Source organism: Schistocerca piceifrons, chromosome 1, assembly GCF_021461385.2.
Source record: "Schistocerca piceifrons isolate TAMUIC-IGC-003096 chromosome 1, iqSchPice1.1, whole genome shotgun sequence".
NCBI classification, from domain to species: Eukaryota; Metazoa; Arthropoda; class Insecta; order Orthoptera; family Acrididae; genus Schistocerca; species Schistocerca piceifrons.
Genome location: NC_060138.1, coordinates 597,360,062 through 597,376,662, shown reverse-complemented (window position 1 = coordinate 597,376,662; position 16,601 = coordinate 597,360,062). Strand labels below are relative to the sequence as shown.

At 44.8% G+C, this 16,601-nt stretch overlaps 1 protein-coding gene across 1 annotated transcript in view; it reads right to left on the bottom strand.

Moving 5' to 3' along the window:
* Window positions 1-6,588: 6,588 nt before the first annotated feature.
* LOC124755227 (mucin-1-like) overlaps window positions 6,589-16,601 on the bottom strand; it is a 152,005-nt gene continuing 141,992 nt past the window's right edge. The window contains exon 2 of the mRNA XM_047249042.1: window positions 6,589-6,762. Coding sequence (XP_047104998.1) covers window positions 6,589-6,762 — 174 coding nt within the window. The remainder of the gene's footprint in view (window positions 6,763-16,601) is intronic.

The window sequence follows — 16,601 nt, the reverse complement described above, 5'->3', positions numbered from 1 at the left end:
CTTCTACCCCTTGGAATACGTGAGGAGTTAACGGCGCAGGCATCAGCAGAGCGATCCTTGTGTGGTCAGGGGGCTACAACCAGCATGGTACATGGCGGCCCCAGATACCGTGCTGGATATCAAGTGCGAAGATGACCATGGTCATCGTCGACGCAGAAATCGACACTGGATAGTGCATGGTGGAAAACGCTCCCAGGAAGGTGTACTCGCCCAAGAGATGGAGAATAGGCAGGAGTGCAATGCGACAACGAGAAAGTGGGCTAAAGATCTCAATGCACGATGGACATGATGCACCTTCTAAGGCGCCCTTGTCCAATTGGCTCGCTCTTCGGGAAAATTTTGAAGAATGGGGGTCAAACCCAACAGGGGATCATCACATAAAGGCCGAAACGTGTGAAACTCCTTTTAGTCGCCTCGTATGACAAGCAGGAATACCTCCGACCTATTCTAACCCCGGACCTGCAGGGGGGTCCGGATCATATACTGAAAATTGGAGTAGAGATCAACATAAACGTCATTTCCGCCCTTCAAGGGCTTGTTGGTCCAGATAGTCCCACTCCTCAACGCTATTCGGCGTAGATCCCTCAGAATGCTTGGTGGGTTACGTCGTCAATAAACAGCCCTTTTTCAATCTATCCCAGGCATTCGATACGGTTCATGTCTGGAGAAAATGCTGGCTAGTCGAACGATGTGGTTACCCTGAAGGTCGTCATTCACAAGATGTGCACGATGGGGGCACGAACTGTCGTCCATGAAGACGAATGTCTCGGCAGTATGCTGCCGATTTGGTAGCACTATCGGCGCCACCAGCGGCGTACGTCGGCCCCACATAATGTCACCCAAAAACAGCAGGGAACCTCCACCTTTCTGCACTCGCTGGACAGAGTGGCTAAGGCGTTCAGCCTGAGTAGGTTGCCTCCAAACACATCTCTGACAATTGTCTGGTTGAAGGCATATGCGACACTCATTGGCGAAGAGAACGTGATGCCAAACCTGAGCAGTCCATTCGGCATATTGTTGGGCCCATCTGTACCGCGCTGCACGGTGCCGTGTTTGCAAAGATGGACCTCACCATGTATGTCGGGAGTGAAGTTGCGCGTAACACGACATCCTGCAGCTACACGAAAAGCTTTATTCTAAATGGTGGCGTTGCTGTCAGGGTTCCTCCGAGCCATAATCTGTATCTGTCATCCACTGCAGTAGAATGCCTTGGGCGGCCTGAGCGAGGCATGTCATCGACAGTTCCTGTCCCTCTGTGTCTTCTCCATGTTCAAACAACATCGCTTTGGTTCACTCCGACACGCCTGGACACTTCCTTTGTGTGAGAGCCCTTCCTGGCACAAAGTAACAATGCGGATGCGATCGAACCGCGGTATTGAACGTCTAGGCATGGTTGAATTACGGACAACACGAGTCGTGCACCTCCTTCATGGTGGGATGACTGGAACTGATCGGCTGTCGGAACCCCTCCATCTAATAGGCTCTGCTCATGCATCTTTGGGCGGGTTTAGTGACATCTCTGAACAGTCAAAGGGACTGTGTCTGTGATACAATATCCACAGTCAACGTCTATCTTCAGGAGTTCTGAGAAACGAGGTGATGCAAAACTGTTTTAATGTGTGTAGGTTTTGTCTTCGTTGACACACGCTAAGGACATCCGTTGGTGCCTCCTGGACTGAGATGAAGCTGTTGTGCACCTTGTCTCAGCTCCCAGACGCCATATTCAGATATGTTCCACCATATATCTGATAAACGTATCCAGCGGACATTACTACCATGCTCTGTACATCTTCATACATGGTCCTTGTGAAGGTAGTAAACCATCATCATATAGTGAAACGTGACAAGATGCTGTACCTACCTCTTTCATTTATATCAACTACTTCGGCTCCTGTAAATAATCTTGAACTATCTAATACTTTTAATCATTTTAGCTAACTTTCCAAACTAGTGTATTTGACCGATCTTTTTTACTTCCTCTGACAATTTATCATAAAATTTTATCCCCTGATAAAAAATGCTGTTTGTTATGTTTGTTTGCTTTTCCTAGGTAAATATAACTGCAAAATAACTCTTATTCCATATTTATGTATAGAACTACGACTGCAGTATTGAGTCGAAAGGGCGATCAATAAGTACTGCAGCAATTTTTTGTGAAATCAGGCTGGTTTTATTCAGAATTCCAACACACAGTATTATTTCCCTCTGTTTTGGCTACATAAATCTATACTTCTACATATTCTCTGTTCAATGTGATGCCCGCACACTACCTCACTGGAAGAGCGTGTATGCTAGCATGGCACCAGTCTACTGGTCGACGTCGTAGCCAGCATCATACTGCATCAATAACTTCTCCATTATACACCTAATATTTCCGCGGAGCGCATCCTTCATTAGGCCAAACAGATGTATGTCGGAGGGTACGAGATCTGGGCTGTTGGGTAACTGAAGAAGAACAGTGCAATGAAGTTTGTGAGCTCCTCTCAGGTGCGCAGACTTGTTTGAGAGCTTCCGTTGTCATGGAGATGAAGTTCGTTTGCATCCGTCGATCAAGTCGAATGAGAGTGTCCGGACGTTCCAACACTGCAGGAGTCACAGCTGTGTTCGGCCGGCCAGTGTGCGGGAAATCCGAAAGGTTTGCGCGGCCTTGTTGCTATGATGACAGACGCCTCGCCCAACGACTCACTGTACTTTCGTTCACCGTCAGGTCTCCGTAAACATTCTGCAAGCGCGTATGAATATCTGAGATGCTCTGGTTTCCCACCAAAATAAACTCAGTGACAAATCTCTGCTTGGAACGCACCTCCATTAGAGACACCATTTCGAAGGATAAGTATCTGAACGTCTTGAAACGATAGGGGCTGAATCAGAAATATTCCACCACGTCCCACAAAAATTTTGCACTTTATCAACCAAAGTTGGCCGAGAAGAAAAATGCGTTACATTACTTATTAAACACCTCTCGTAATATTTTCCCTGCTATGTTACACAGATTTGTGGATGTACTCACTTGGTACAGTAAGGACGTCCGATTTTGTAAACAGCTCTTTACGATGAACCGAAATACTACTTCCAGTTATTATTATTGTTGTAGTCTTTTTCTGCAGTTTAAAAAGCGTGTCCATGTTTTGTGCTTTCGATTCTCAGAAAAGAATCCCAAGGCTAAGCACTGAATGTACATAGGTATAGTATGTCACCACAAGAAATAGGCTGTTGTAAGCTACCGCTTCTCTTTTGCTCTTTTCTGCTGATGGGTAAGCCTGAGAGCCGAACGTATGAGTCGAGCGGTTCTAGGCGCTTCAGTCTGGAACCGCGCGACCGCTACGGTCGCCGGTTCGAATCCTGCCTCGAGCATGGGTGTGTGTGCTCTCCATAGGTTAGTTAGGTTTAAGTAGTTCTAAGTACTATGGTGCTGATGACCACAGCAGTTAAATCCCATAGTGCTGAGAGCCATTTTTAGGAAATTATGAGAGAAAACTTTTACACAACGGATTTTATAACGCTAATTTTTCCCCCTGGCACTTATACGCTCTCCAGAAGGATAAGCTTATCCTTTGCTCTATATGTGACGTTAACTAGTCGTATGCAAATCTGGTTGGTTTCTAACCGTATCCTCCGTAAATGCTAGAATGTTCAGATGTGCTGACCTACAAACACTGCCTCCACCAGGTGGTTGCAAACATGAAATACACAAATAAGGACATAATAAAATGACGAAGGAAAGTACTAGCTATGAAATGATACACTCAGTAGTGTTAAATTCTTTACTCTTCTTCAATTTACTCTATACAAGATTACGCAGTACGAGCAACATTTCAGTTCTGCCTATTCACGTTTGGTAATCGCTCTGTCTGGCACTGTCCTGTGATATATTCGTGGCCCGTTAATTCAAGCGCGGCATACTGACATCAGCTGTGGCAATTGCAATTATATTTAGAACTACACTCGCTTCTAGCAACAGAAGCCTCAGCATAGAGCGAAAAAGACACGTGATCAGCAGTTTACTTCACTTCCCTAACCGCCGTTGCGAATGTACGACCACTACAGTGATCTGACGCTTATCGCTGCGAAGGTTCTCGCCTCAGCGAGGTAACATAAATTCTACCTCGCCAAAAGCTTCCGTAGGCACCCCCACAGCTGCCGTGGAACACCAGGAGATCCTCAAGCTCTCGCTACAAGTGCTCTGTCCCAGTAAGGAGGTCGCACACCTCTCCAGGACCAACCTCTCTCCTCGACGCCCCAGGAACAAGTGTTTCTTAGTCGCTACGGTTTTTCGTTGTTCCTGTTCTTTTTTTCTTCTCCCCTTTAATGTGCGTGGCCAATCATGTTGCTGGAAGGCGTTCGTTTCCGAGCGCCGACCAATCTCAGTTTTGCAACCGACCGTAGTTTCTAGAAGCATCCAGACTGTTCCAGAAGCTTCCGCTCCGGCCATTGGGAAAACCACCTACACGCCGCCACGCGTTTTGTGAGCGAGCCCCTGTGTCTTCTCCTTGTCCTTGGCCACGTGGCTCCCGCTAAGCCGTGGTCCACCCGCCTGGGGTTTCCAGTAGCTTACGGGCGCTGTTGTCTTCAGCTCTCTGGCCTGCCTGTCTCGCTTGTGTCTTTCCCGTTCTCCTGCCAACCTCCTGTATCCGTCCGCTTCACTGTCGTCCAACGTGCAGATATTCTGCTACAAATTAAGATCCCTAGCCGATGTCAGTATCGTTAATGGTTCCCTGTCTCGATGTTTATTTTATTAAAGGGTCTTCTTTCCGGAGTGGTAGTTGTAATGTGGCTCAAAATGATGCCACCTTACAACACCGTCCCGTTCCCAGCAGTTTTGTACTTGTATGAGGTGACTCTAATAGTGTCGTCTTATGCAGTACAAAATTCATTTACTTTTGCCCTTGTTATCATTCCAAATTTGGCAAGGGCAGTGGGACAGATGAATACCAATTTGTCTTTATTGCATATTCATACTTGGGATTCTACCAACTTTGGCTAAATTTAATTTAAATTAATTGACATGATAATTATTTATAGATTGATTCATTCATGCTTTATGCTGTTAATAGTCCTTGTTTGTGGCACAACGATTACAATGTTCAGGTGCAAGATTACGCATGTCAGCAAAAGAAAACTGTAAACTAACAATGAGATTTATCTATTTAATTATGGCAAATGGTAGTCCCTTTATTTTAAATTAAGTTCTTGTTACGTAGCCACTCATCCTTCCCTAACTGAATCTATAGTAATGCAACATAAAAACATATTTGATACACGTGGTCGTCCAAAATTAACAGTTCTCATGTTCGCAGAGGGCAGTTTCGTCATTATCAGTTCATTTAAACAAATAGATATTCAATTTCATTTTAGCTAATTAATATTCATCGCATATACAATTTCCTGTGTAATTGGATCTGGAAGTGTTTCTGTCTCTGGTGTATGAGTCAGTTAGCTTTACATAATTGATAATCTGTCTGGGTAAGTCCAGTACTTACTTTTAGTGTACATCTTGTAAATTCAATAGAGTCAATATTGTCATTTACTTTGGCAATTTGTATTAAAGGAAATTACCACTGCCCGTTTTTGGATCTACCTCTCAGTATAACAAAGAAAAACAATATATAAGTATTCAGTGAGTTCGCTTACAGGAAAATCGGTAAACATGATTAATCAGATACACTTTAAATTAATACAGTTTAGAAAATACAAAATAAAGAAGAAAAAAAAAGGCATCGATAAAGTTGTGTCTGTGGGTGTTAGTACGAGTCTATCTGATGTGGCTCTACTGTTTGTTTGATCATAACACATAGGCACTGTTTGACATTACACTGACACTATCGATGCTAGTTTATTTACAGTAGGACACTGTAGTCTGTGTGTGTGAATTATGGCATGAACTGACGCGCGTCTCTGGTCTGAATTCACTCTAGTAACTTGGCAATGGGGGGATGGCATGTCTGTTCACAAGGTGAGCAGCCAGGCAAAGTGCTGCTGTGAGGGGCAGTTTCATGGGTTTTCTTCACCGTGACAGATAACTGGTCGATAGGAAGGTACACAGGTTTTTATATGGTGCAAGTAGTGGATATATGGAAACCTATAGTTCTTCTTCGTTGTCTAAGAGTTTGTGTAGCTGTCCCTATTTCAGTCTTCATGTATTTCTTCTTTGGCCTTTAGTTTTTTGTGTTCCTAATCTTTTTGCTTCGTGATCTTCTGTCTCTTGTAAACTCTTGTAATCAGGTAAGGAACATAGGTTTTGGTGGTTAATATTACTATGAGGATTGGGTTAGGTCTCCTGCTTGGAAGTTCGAGCTTTTGTAGTCGCCTCGGTTCCCGTTGGATGGTGTCGGAAGACGCGAAACTATTGTATTCACGACGTAGAAGTCGCTCGTTAAGTAATAATTTTACTACAATGGTAGCGATGCTGTTTTCTTTCTCAGTACACAAACGTCGTCTGTGTGAGGCCTGCGTTCGGTTGCTGTGACCCTATCAGTTATCTGCCATGTCATCTGCTGTCGATGTCTTATTGAACATGGCCCTCGTTAGGGCGCTTGCTGAGCGGGCCCATTGATACCTGGAAGGCAGCGGCGCGTGTCTGCTGTCCCGTTATCTTTTGTGCCTGCAGTCCTCGCCAACCGCTGTTTTCCCTACTGCGTCCGCCAGCAGTTCAGCCACCCCGGCACCTGTCTCCTCCAGTGTTATCGTGAGAAGCTCGTCATACTCGTCCCGGTTCTCTGAATACCTGCACCCACTAAAGTACACAGTCTCAATCATCAATACCTGTACATGGAATTTAACACATACATAAACATTTTACATACATAGAATGACTTTCTAAGATGGTCGGCAGTGACCCTTTTTCAGCAGATATTATAATTTCTAATTTTATCCTACTTCCAATTTGATGGTTACATGTATTCTATGAAGCTCTCGCTTTAAATTTAAACCTGCTTACGTGGGAGAAATATTTTCATTAGTACATTTTGTGCAGTCCAACACCAAGGTCCATGACATGAGTAAATCTTATGTGATCGAGTAACTGTACTTGACATTATGACATTATGACGTCAAATTCCCTCATATTTTTCTCTGATTTTAGTGCGTTCATACGCCATAGCGTAGATCAGTCCACCCGTATACATTTTATCACCAACAAACATAAAAGAATTTCCTCTCAATAATCTCTCGCGAACTTTACGCAGAGCTGGCCACCCAATTGACCTCTTATCACTATAAATACATCAAACTTCCCTCTTTATTTTGCGGTGCGCTTTTGCGAACTTTACGCAAAGCAGGCCACCAATTCATCAACATAAACACTTCGACATAACACTGCAGGCATACGCATTTGTTTCCGTAAATAATGTCTATCAAGTCACTTACTGGTGGCATTGTATTCACGCAAATTAAATATTCTGTACAGTTAATCGTTCCGAAAACTGTCGTCCCCATTTATACTGGTGATTCTGTTATTACACACTCAGATGACTAGAATATGTTTAAATAGATATAGCTTTTCATGGCTAAACTCATTAGTATCGTTCTGTCCTTTTCAGGTGCAGACCAGTTGACATCATTAACAGATCCTTCATATGCTGGTGTCATATCTATTATTCATTTCCCACAGCGTAATACTATTCATTTTATACTAGAATTATTATATCTGCTTACTCTAGACTTAGCAATAATTTACATAATGTACATCTCATTCTACGTTTGTCTGTTTTCCGTTCCTTGTTTTACTCTACGAAGCACTTGATACGGCTTACGTGGCATAAACCAAGTGACTTCCCTGTTTTGATGGACTCCAGTTCCACTGCGTTCGCATGTGCCAATCGCCTAATACTTACAGGCCCGTCTCTTTTGTTTGTTGGCCAAACGGTGAGATTTTACTAACACTCGCTGCCCAACAACAAATTCACGCTCATTTGCCTTTGTATCTGCTCGCTTCTTACGGTTTTCTCCTGCCATGCGAATGTTACGTAGCGCCTCTGCTACGAGGGCTCCATGTTGTTGTCGTTTCCTGGGCGGGAAATCGACTAGTTCCCTTATCCTATCTGGGGCCGGCATATTTTTTAATACAGAGATTGGTGGTAGCAATTGGTGCTATGAGGAAGTTCATTAATAACATCCTGAAAATCTTTCAGGAAGACATCCCACGTTGCATGTCTTTTGTCACAATACAGTCGGCACAGGTTTCCTAGGTCCTTCATCGTTCTCTCTGAGGGGTTTGAACTGGGTTTAAACCCCTGTGATGAACACGGGCTTTATTTTGTGCCTCCGTAACATTCTCTTCCGAATCTCTGATTTGTATTGGGGGCCGTTGTCAGAAAGAACTACATCAACCGTCCCGACCTGGGTCAAGAAGTCTTTGCAGAACGCCTTGCTTACCGTGAGGCCTGTGGCTCTCCGTAGTGGTGTCAGAGTAACGAACTTAGACGTTAGGTCTAACACTACCAGGATGTACCTATATCCCCTTGGCGTTGCCGGCGAAGGACCCATTAAATCACTGGCCGCGATATGGCATAATTTCTTGGGTATGATTGGGTACATAGGGGCTTGCAACGCTACTGTTGTCGTCTTTGCCTTTTGACACCTTTTGCAGACGGCCAACACCTTTCTTATTCGCCTCTCCATGTTTTTAAAGTGACATATCCCTTTTAATTTTAGAAAACATTTACGAGCATCAAAGTGCGCATAACTTAAGTGGGTGTACCAAATTAATTTATTGATGACTTCTTCTGGCACACACACTACCCATAGTGACTCGTCCATATTCGTTCTATAGAAGAGAATGCCCTTTCTAAGGAGGTAGTGTTGGCGTATATTTGGCTGTGTACGATCCCTCCATTTCCGTTTTATCTCCGCGAGTGAGGGATCCTTGTCCCTGTTCCGTCATGATATTCTGCATAGTAACGGTAATGAAATTCTCGAACGCCACCTTTAGGAGGCAAAACAACGAAAAATGTTCGTGTTATAGCTCCTCTGCTGCCTGTTCAGTTATGCCTATCGGTGAACGCGACAACGCGGGGGCAATAACATTGGTGGACCCTGGTACGTCTACTGTCGTGAACTCGTATTCCTGTAATGCGGTAATCCATCGAGCCAATCTTCCGTGCGTGAGTTTGGCAGCCAGCAGGAGCTCAAGTGCCTTGTGATCAGTATATACCTTTGCTTTTCTGCCAAAAAGGAAATATCTGATTTTTTGAAAACCCCAAACTATGGCTAGGGCTTCGAGTTCCGTCACCGAATAATTGCGTTCACTCTTCGTCAAAACTCTACTCCCAAACGCGATTGTTTTGTGTACCTGTTTTCCGTCCTGCTCGCACTCCTGAAATATCATCACCCCTAATCCAGTCTTCGCACTATCCGTCGCCATGCAAAATTCCTGCAATAAATCCGGGTGTGACAGTATGGGAGCCGTAACAAGTGCTGATTTGAGCGCCCGAAACTCCCTGTCCGCATTCTCGTCCCATACCCATGGTGTCTTCTTACTCATTAACTGACAGAGGCGAGGCGTCGCTAAAGAGCTTACATAAACAAATTTCTTGTAGAAATTGGTTATTCCGAGGAATCCCCTCAGTTGCTTCCTCGTTTTTGGAGTAGCAAATTCGGCTATAGCCGCCAGGCTTTCTGGATCAGGAGAGATACCTTCACTATTTACAATGTGACCCAGAAAGTGCACCTGACTGCTTCCAAAACATGATTTCCTGATGTTTGCCGTTACCCCAGGTTGCTTCAGTCTGCCCAGCATTTCCCCCAATAGTGCGTTATGTCGTTCCCACGTGCTCTCAGCTATGAGGACGTCGTCGACATAAGAAATGATCCTTTCTTTTAGGTTGTCACTTAATATACTACTAAAGTCTCTAATGAAAGCGGCTGACGAGATACATAAACCGAATGGCAACCTACAGAATTCGAAGCACTGTCCAAATGCAATGAATGCAGTGTACTTACGGCACGCTGGATCCAGCTCGATTTGCCAGAAGCTAGACTTCATATATAATGAGGTGAATACAGTGATCCCGTGGAATTTCTGGAGTAGTTCCTCTAATCGTTCAGGTCTATCCGTTTCCGGGACAATAATTGTATTGATCTGACGCGAATCTAATACAAGACGGATTCCGCCATCCTTCTTCTCGACTACTCTTAAAGGGCTGCTGTACTCTGATGTTGCTGGTTCAATGACTCCATCATCCCTCATTTTTTGTAATTCTGACAAAACTCTGTCTTGGTATGCCCAAGGTATGATGTTGGGTGGGACGCGGAAAGGTCTATGTTTCCTGACATTGAATTTGTGTCGGTATCCTTTTATTGTACCGGTCTTGGGTAGAAAGACTTCTGCATTATTGTGCAGCGTCACTTCTAACTCTTGTTTCGACCTAGGAGGTATGTTAGTTAGCGCCTGCATTTTAGTGTCTATTTTCTGATGAATTTCCCGTAGCTCTTATCTCTCCGTCATGCAAGGTTCTTTATCGTTTATCTTTTCCCGGGGCACACTGTCGTTTTCGGCCTGTCGGTCAGTAAACTGTAACCTTCGGCAGTTTGTCGGGAATTGCGCCTTTATGGCTTCCTCGTCAAACCTGATTGTGATTCTTTCTTTCTCCCCTATAGTAAGTTCGCCTCTTCCCAAATATATTATTGCCTTTTGGGCGGAGAGAAAATCAACCCCTATTATGATGTCTGCAGTTAATTTGGGAATGACAAACAGATTTGCTGTGAGTTTGTGCCCTTGGCAGTCAAAGTGAATTAGCGTCTGTTGCGAAATTTCAGTGCCTTTCCCCATTAGCGCGCCCCTCACTTTCGATTTCCTTACTGCAAGCGTTGGTGGATTTACGGAGTCTCTCCATTCATTATATAGGGAGTCAGATAATGCTGACAGCTCGCTTACACTGTCTATTATCACCGTGCAGTTGATCTCGCCTATCTTTATTTTTACCAGAGGGTATATTTCTGCCCTACATTTCCTATCCTTTTCTTCTAATAGTAGTTTATCCATATCTTCGTATTCTAGCATGTTCATTTGACCGTATCCGATATTGTTTTCGGGCTATCTTTGTGTCGTGCCCGACCTGTGGCCTAGTCAATTATCATTGTCTTCTTCGATTGCTTGTACGCGTCCGGGATTTGGTGGCCGAATTTCAACTTCATGCCTGTTTTCGGTGCGACCGTTTCCTTGCCAATTATGATACGTCTGCGTTCGGTTGTGGTTTCTGTTGTTGCTCCACTGTCCGCTATTACTCCTCCACGTGTTCGCTCTCTGATCGTTATGCTGCCAGTATTTCGATTGTTTGTCCAATTGGGATTGTTCCCTGTCTAATTTTCACGTTGGAAGTCTCGCTGAGGCGATATACGACCATCATTGTGCCAGCCCTGTCCTCTACCGTTTTCGTTTTGGTTTTCCCAATTAGCTCTTTGTGTGTCCTTTTGCACTTTCCTTTCTCTGTTTTGGTGCTCATTAAAAGCGAAATCGAGTTCCCTTAACGTGCCTTTAAATATCTCGATGTTGTCACCGCACCTACCAGCTAGGGTTTGTTGATACGCGATCGGAGCGGCCAATGCGGTGGTAAACTTAGGTCAAATTGTCCGATGAATGTTTTCCGGTGCAACAGATTACCGTCGTCTTTGTAAAAAAAAAAAAAAAAAAAAGTGGCTCTGAGCACTGTGGGACTTAACATCTGATGTCATCAGTCCCCTAGACTTAGAACTACTTAAACCTAACTAATTTAAGGACATCACACACATCCATGCCCGAAGCAGGATTCGAACTTGCGACTGTAGCAGCAGCGCAGTTCCGCACTGAAGCGCCTAGAACCGCTCGGCCATAGTGGCCGGCTAGTCTTTGTAGTGCTGGAAACGCCGGACCGATATAAAGTGCTTAAAATTGAAGTTGTCTTCTGACTTCGGTATCTCACGTCTTTCTTGTCTTCCTTCCTATTCACTGTACCGGAAGTTTTCGTTCCTCAGTGTAACGGCACATTCGGAATTATACAGTTGATGTGCAATGGTTCGGATTAACGGACTGCAATTACTTGAGTCAACCGTAATGTTGCTATTCACACGATTGTTGATTAGTGGGGCAGGTGGATTCAAAGGATTTGTCCGTTCTGTGCCACCGTTGACCATATTAAATTCCCTCTCCGTGTTCCCATGGTGGATTACATTAATTCTGATCCGCTATTCGCCGTTTGCGTGTGACTGGTTGGCAGTGAAATTGCTCCTGTTCTCGTCGTTCCCTCTGTACTTGAGGGGCTGTTGCTTCGGTCTTCTATAGTCTCTGCATTTTTGCTCAGTGACTTTATTTCCCCTGCTAGCCGCTCCATTTCTTTAGTGACGTCTATTTTTAGTTGTTCGAGCTCTGCATTGGGTGCTCCATTCTGTGGTGCGTCTTTGGTACGTAATTGTGTTTCTTCGACTTTCTTTATCCGGTTCTGGAGTTTGTGTATTGCTCCCTTTCCGACTTTCACTGTTTGCAATGTTTCCTCTTTTGTTGCACGAGCCATGCGCTTCGCGCCTTTTGCTATTAATTTCGCTTCGTTTGCCGTTCTTTTAATTTCCGCTACCTCACGTGCCAATATGGCTTGTAACGCAGCTACATCGTCTTTCATGTCTTTCGTTTCCGTCTTAATCACATTAATATCCATACTAACGTGATCTATCCGGCTGTGAATTCCCTTGATTTTGTTTTTCATACTAGTTTGAATTCCCTTAATTTCGGTTTTCATACTATTTTGGATTTCTGTCTTGTTACTTTGCATTTCGTTACTCATATTTTTAAGAAACATGAGTATGTTTGCCATTCCTACCGCGTTAACACCTTGCACGTTATTTGACACAATAGGTTCTGAACAAGCGCGGACATACCGGTACTGTGCTCTATCAACCTCTTCTTGCCTGTTATACCTGCTATAACCTGATGCGTGGCTGCGTGCTGACGCATTTGATTGTGGTCGGTCGTAGTAATTACTGTCAGCTTTATGTTCACGTGGGCTAACTACACCGTAGTTTCTGATGGTAACAACTGCATCTACGTGTTCTCTAAGATCTTCCTTGCTATCAGATTCTCGTCCCCTGGCTTGGCTGAATCTATCTTCCTCAAGAAACTCCCTGTGATCCGCGTTCACCTCATCAGTACCCTGCTCACCTAGCATTCTCAATTCTGCCTCGTCCCATCGATTCTCGTTACTCCTATTTATTCCCGCCATTTCACTATTAATTTAGTCTATTGTATCTACTTGTTTCTGTAACCGAGCTTTAGCTCTTGTTAGCATGAGGCGTAGGCTTACTCACTATTATCCCTCACACAAATAATAACTAAATTGTCACACGCACACCTACAAGAAATAACATAGTAATCACTTAATTTTCCTACACAACGTCGTGATTGCGCAGTGCACATACAAACACATATATAAAACACTCCTTAAGGCTCCAACCAGCCAGAAGAAGCCAAAGCAAGTCATTATTTCAATTGAAAACACTGGAACCAACGAGCAGACGCCCAAGCGCAGCAGTAATTCTACAAATTATTCTAAGACAGTAAAGCCAGCGAGCAGACGCTAAAGCGCGGCAACAAATACAATTCTTATTAAACAAGCATTTATAACGCGTGGTTCTATGCATCTATGCATAATTTATTCAATCAAGCTGAGATCACGATTAATATGTAAGTAATTATTTACTGAGACTTCAAATTGCTATCTCTTCGAATTTTTGCTGACTGTGTTTCAGGATTCTCAGGAACTTATCCTTGCAGGGTAAGCCAATTGTAAGCTACCGCTTCTGTTTTGCTCTTTTCTGCTGATGAGTACGCCTGCGAGTCGAACGTATGAGTGAAAAATTTTCCACAACGGATTTTATAACGCTAATTTGTCGCCATGACACTTATAATCTCTCCAGAAGGGTAATATTATCATTTGCTCCATATGTGACGTTAACTAGTCGTATGCAAATATAGTTGGTTTCTAACCATATCCTCAGTATACGCTAGAATGTTCAGATGTGCTGACCTACAAACACTGCCTCCACCAGGTGGTTGCAAACATGAAATACACAAATAAGGAGATAGTAAAATGACAAAGGGAAGTACTAGCTATGTTCTCCATTCCCAACCACTGCTTCCTTTTCGTGTCCCCCGATAAGTCGAGGGACACGAAAGGGAAGCAGTGGTACGGGAAGGGAGTGAGACAGGGTTGTACCCTCTCCCCGATGTTATTCAATCTGTATATTGAGCAAGCAGTGAAGGAAACAAAAGAAAAATTTGGAGTAGGTATTAAAATCCATGGAGAAGAAATAAAAACTTTGAGGTTCGCCGATGGCATTGTAATTCTGTCAGAGACAGCAAAAGACTTGGAAGAGCAGTTGAACGGAATGGACAGTGTCTTGAAAGGACGATATAAGATGAACATCAACAAAAGAAAAACGAGGATAATGGAATGTAGTCGAATTAAATCGGGTGATGCTGAGGGAATTACACTCCTGGAAATTGAAATAAGAACACCGTGAATTCATTGTCCCAGGAAGGGGAAACTTTATTGACACATTCCTGGGGTCAGATACATCACATGATCACACTGACAGAACCACAGGCACATAGACACAGGCAACAGAGCATGCACAATGTCGGCACTAGTACAGTGTATATCCACCTTACGCAGCAATGCAAACTGCTATTCTCCCATGGAGACGATCGTAGAGATGCTGGAGGTAGTCCTGTGGAACGGCTTGCCATGCCATTTCCACCTGGCGCCTCAGTTGGACCAGCGTTCGTGCTGGACGTGCAGACCGCGTGAGACGACGCTTCATCCAGTCCCAAACATACTCAATGGGGGACAGATCCGGAGATCTTGCTGGCCAGGGTAGTTGACTTACACCTTCTAGAGCACGTTGGGTGGCAAGTTCCCTTGCCGGTCTAGGAATGGTAGAACGATGGGTTCGATGACGGTTTGGATGTACCGTGCACTATTCAGTGTCCCCTCGACGATCACCAGTGGTGTACGGCCAGTGTAGGAGATCGCTCCCCACACCATGATGCCGGGTGTTGGCCCTGTGTGCCTCGGTCGTATGCAGTCCTGATTGTGGCGCTCACCTGCACGGCGCCAAACACGCATACGACCATCATTGGCACCAAGGCAGAAGCGACTCTCATCGCTGAAGACGACACGTCTCCATTCGTCCCTCCATTCACGCCTGTCGCGACACCACTGGAGGCGGGCTGCACGATGTTGGGGCGTGAGCGGAAGACGGCCTAACGGTGTGCGGGACCGTAGCCCAGCTTCATGGAGACGGTTGCGAATGGTCCTCGCCGATACCCCAGGAGCAACAGTGTCCCTAATTTGCTGGGACGTGGCGGTGCGGTCCCCTACGGCACTGCGTAGGATCCTACGGTCTTGGCGTGCATCCGTGCGTCGCTGCGGTCCGGTCCCAGGTCGACGGGCACGTGCACCTTCCGCCGACCACTGGCGACAACATCGATGTACTGTGGAGACCTCACGCCCCACGTGTTGAGCAATTCGGTGGTACGTCCACCCGGCCTCCCGCATGCCCACTATACGCCCTCGCTCAAAGTCCGTCAACTGCACATACGGTTCACGTCAACGCTGTCGCGGCATGCTACCAGTGTTAAAGACTGCGATGGAGCTCCGTATGCCACGGCAAACTGGCTGACACTGACGGCGGCGGTGCACAAATGCTGCGCAGCTAGCGCCATTCGACGGCCAACACCGCGGTTCCTGGTGTGTCCGCTGTGCCGTGCGTGTGATCATTGCTTGTACAGCCCTCTCGCAGTGTCCGGAGCAAGTATGGTGGGTCTGACACACCGGTGTCAATGTGTTCTTTTTTCCATTTCCAGGAGTGTAGATTAGGAAATGAGACACTTAAAGTAGTAAATGAGTTTTGCTATTTGGGGAGCAAAAAAATTGATGATGGTTGAAGTAGAGAGGATATAAAATGTAGGCTGGCAATGGCAAGGAAAGCGTTTCTGAAGAAGAGAAATTTGTTAACATCGAGTATTGATTTAAGCGTTAGGAAGTCGTTTCTGAAAGTATTTGTATGGAGCGTAGCCATGTATGGAAGTGAAACATGGACGATAAATGGTTTGGACAAGAAGAGAATAGAAGCTTTTGAAATGTGGTGCTACAGAAGGATGCTGAAGATTAGATGGGTAGATCACATAACTAATGAGGAGGTATTAAATAGGATTGGGGAGAAGAGAAGTTTGTGGTACAACTTGACTAGAAGAAGGGATCGATTGGTAGGATATGTTCTGAGGCATCAAGGCATCACCAATTTAGTATTGGAGGGCAGCGTGGAGGGTAAAATTCGTAGAGGGAGGCCAAGAGATGAATACACTAAGCAGATTCAGAAGGATGTAGTTTGCAGTAGTTACTTGGAGATGAAGAAGCTTGCAGAGGATAGAGCAGCATGGAGAGCTGCATCAAACCAGTCTCAGGACTGAAGATCACAACAACAACAAATGAGAACAAATGCAGCAAGAACATTTGTGGATATAATGTGTCCGTAGATTATGAATTACCTCGAAGGGAGCGGTTTATTAATATATAGTGGAAACAAATTTAGAAAACACCATTCTTGTGAAACACAAGACTGGCAACACGAAG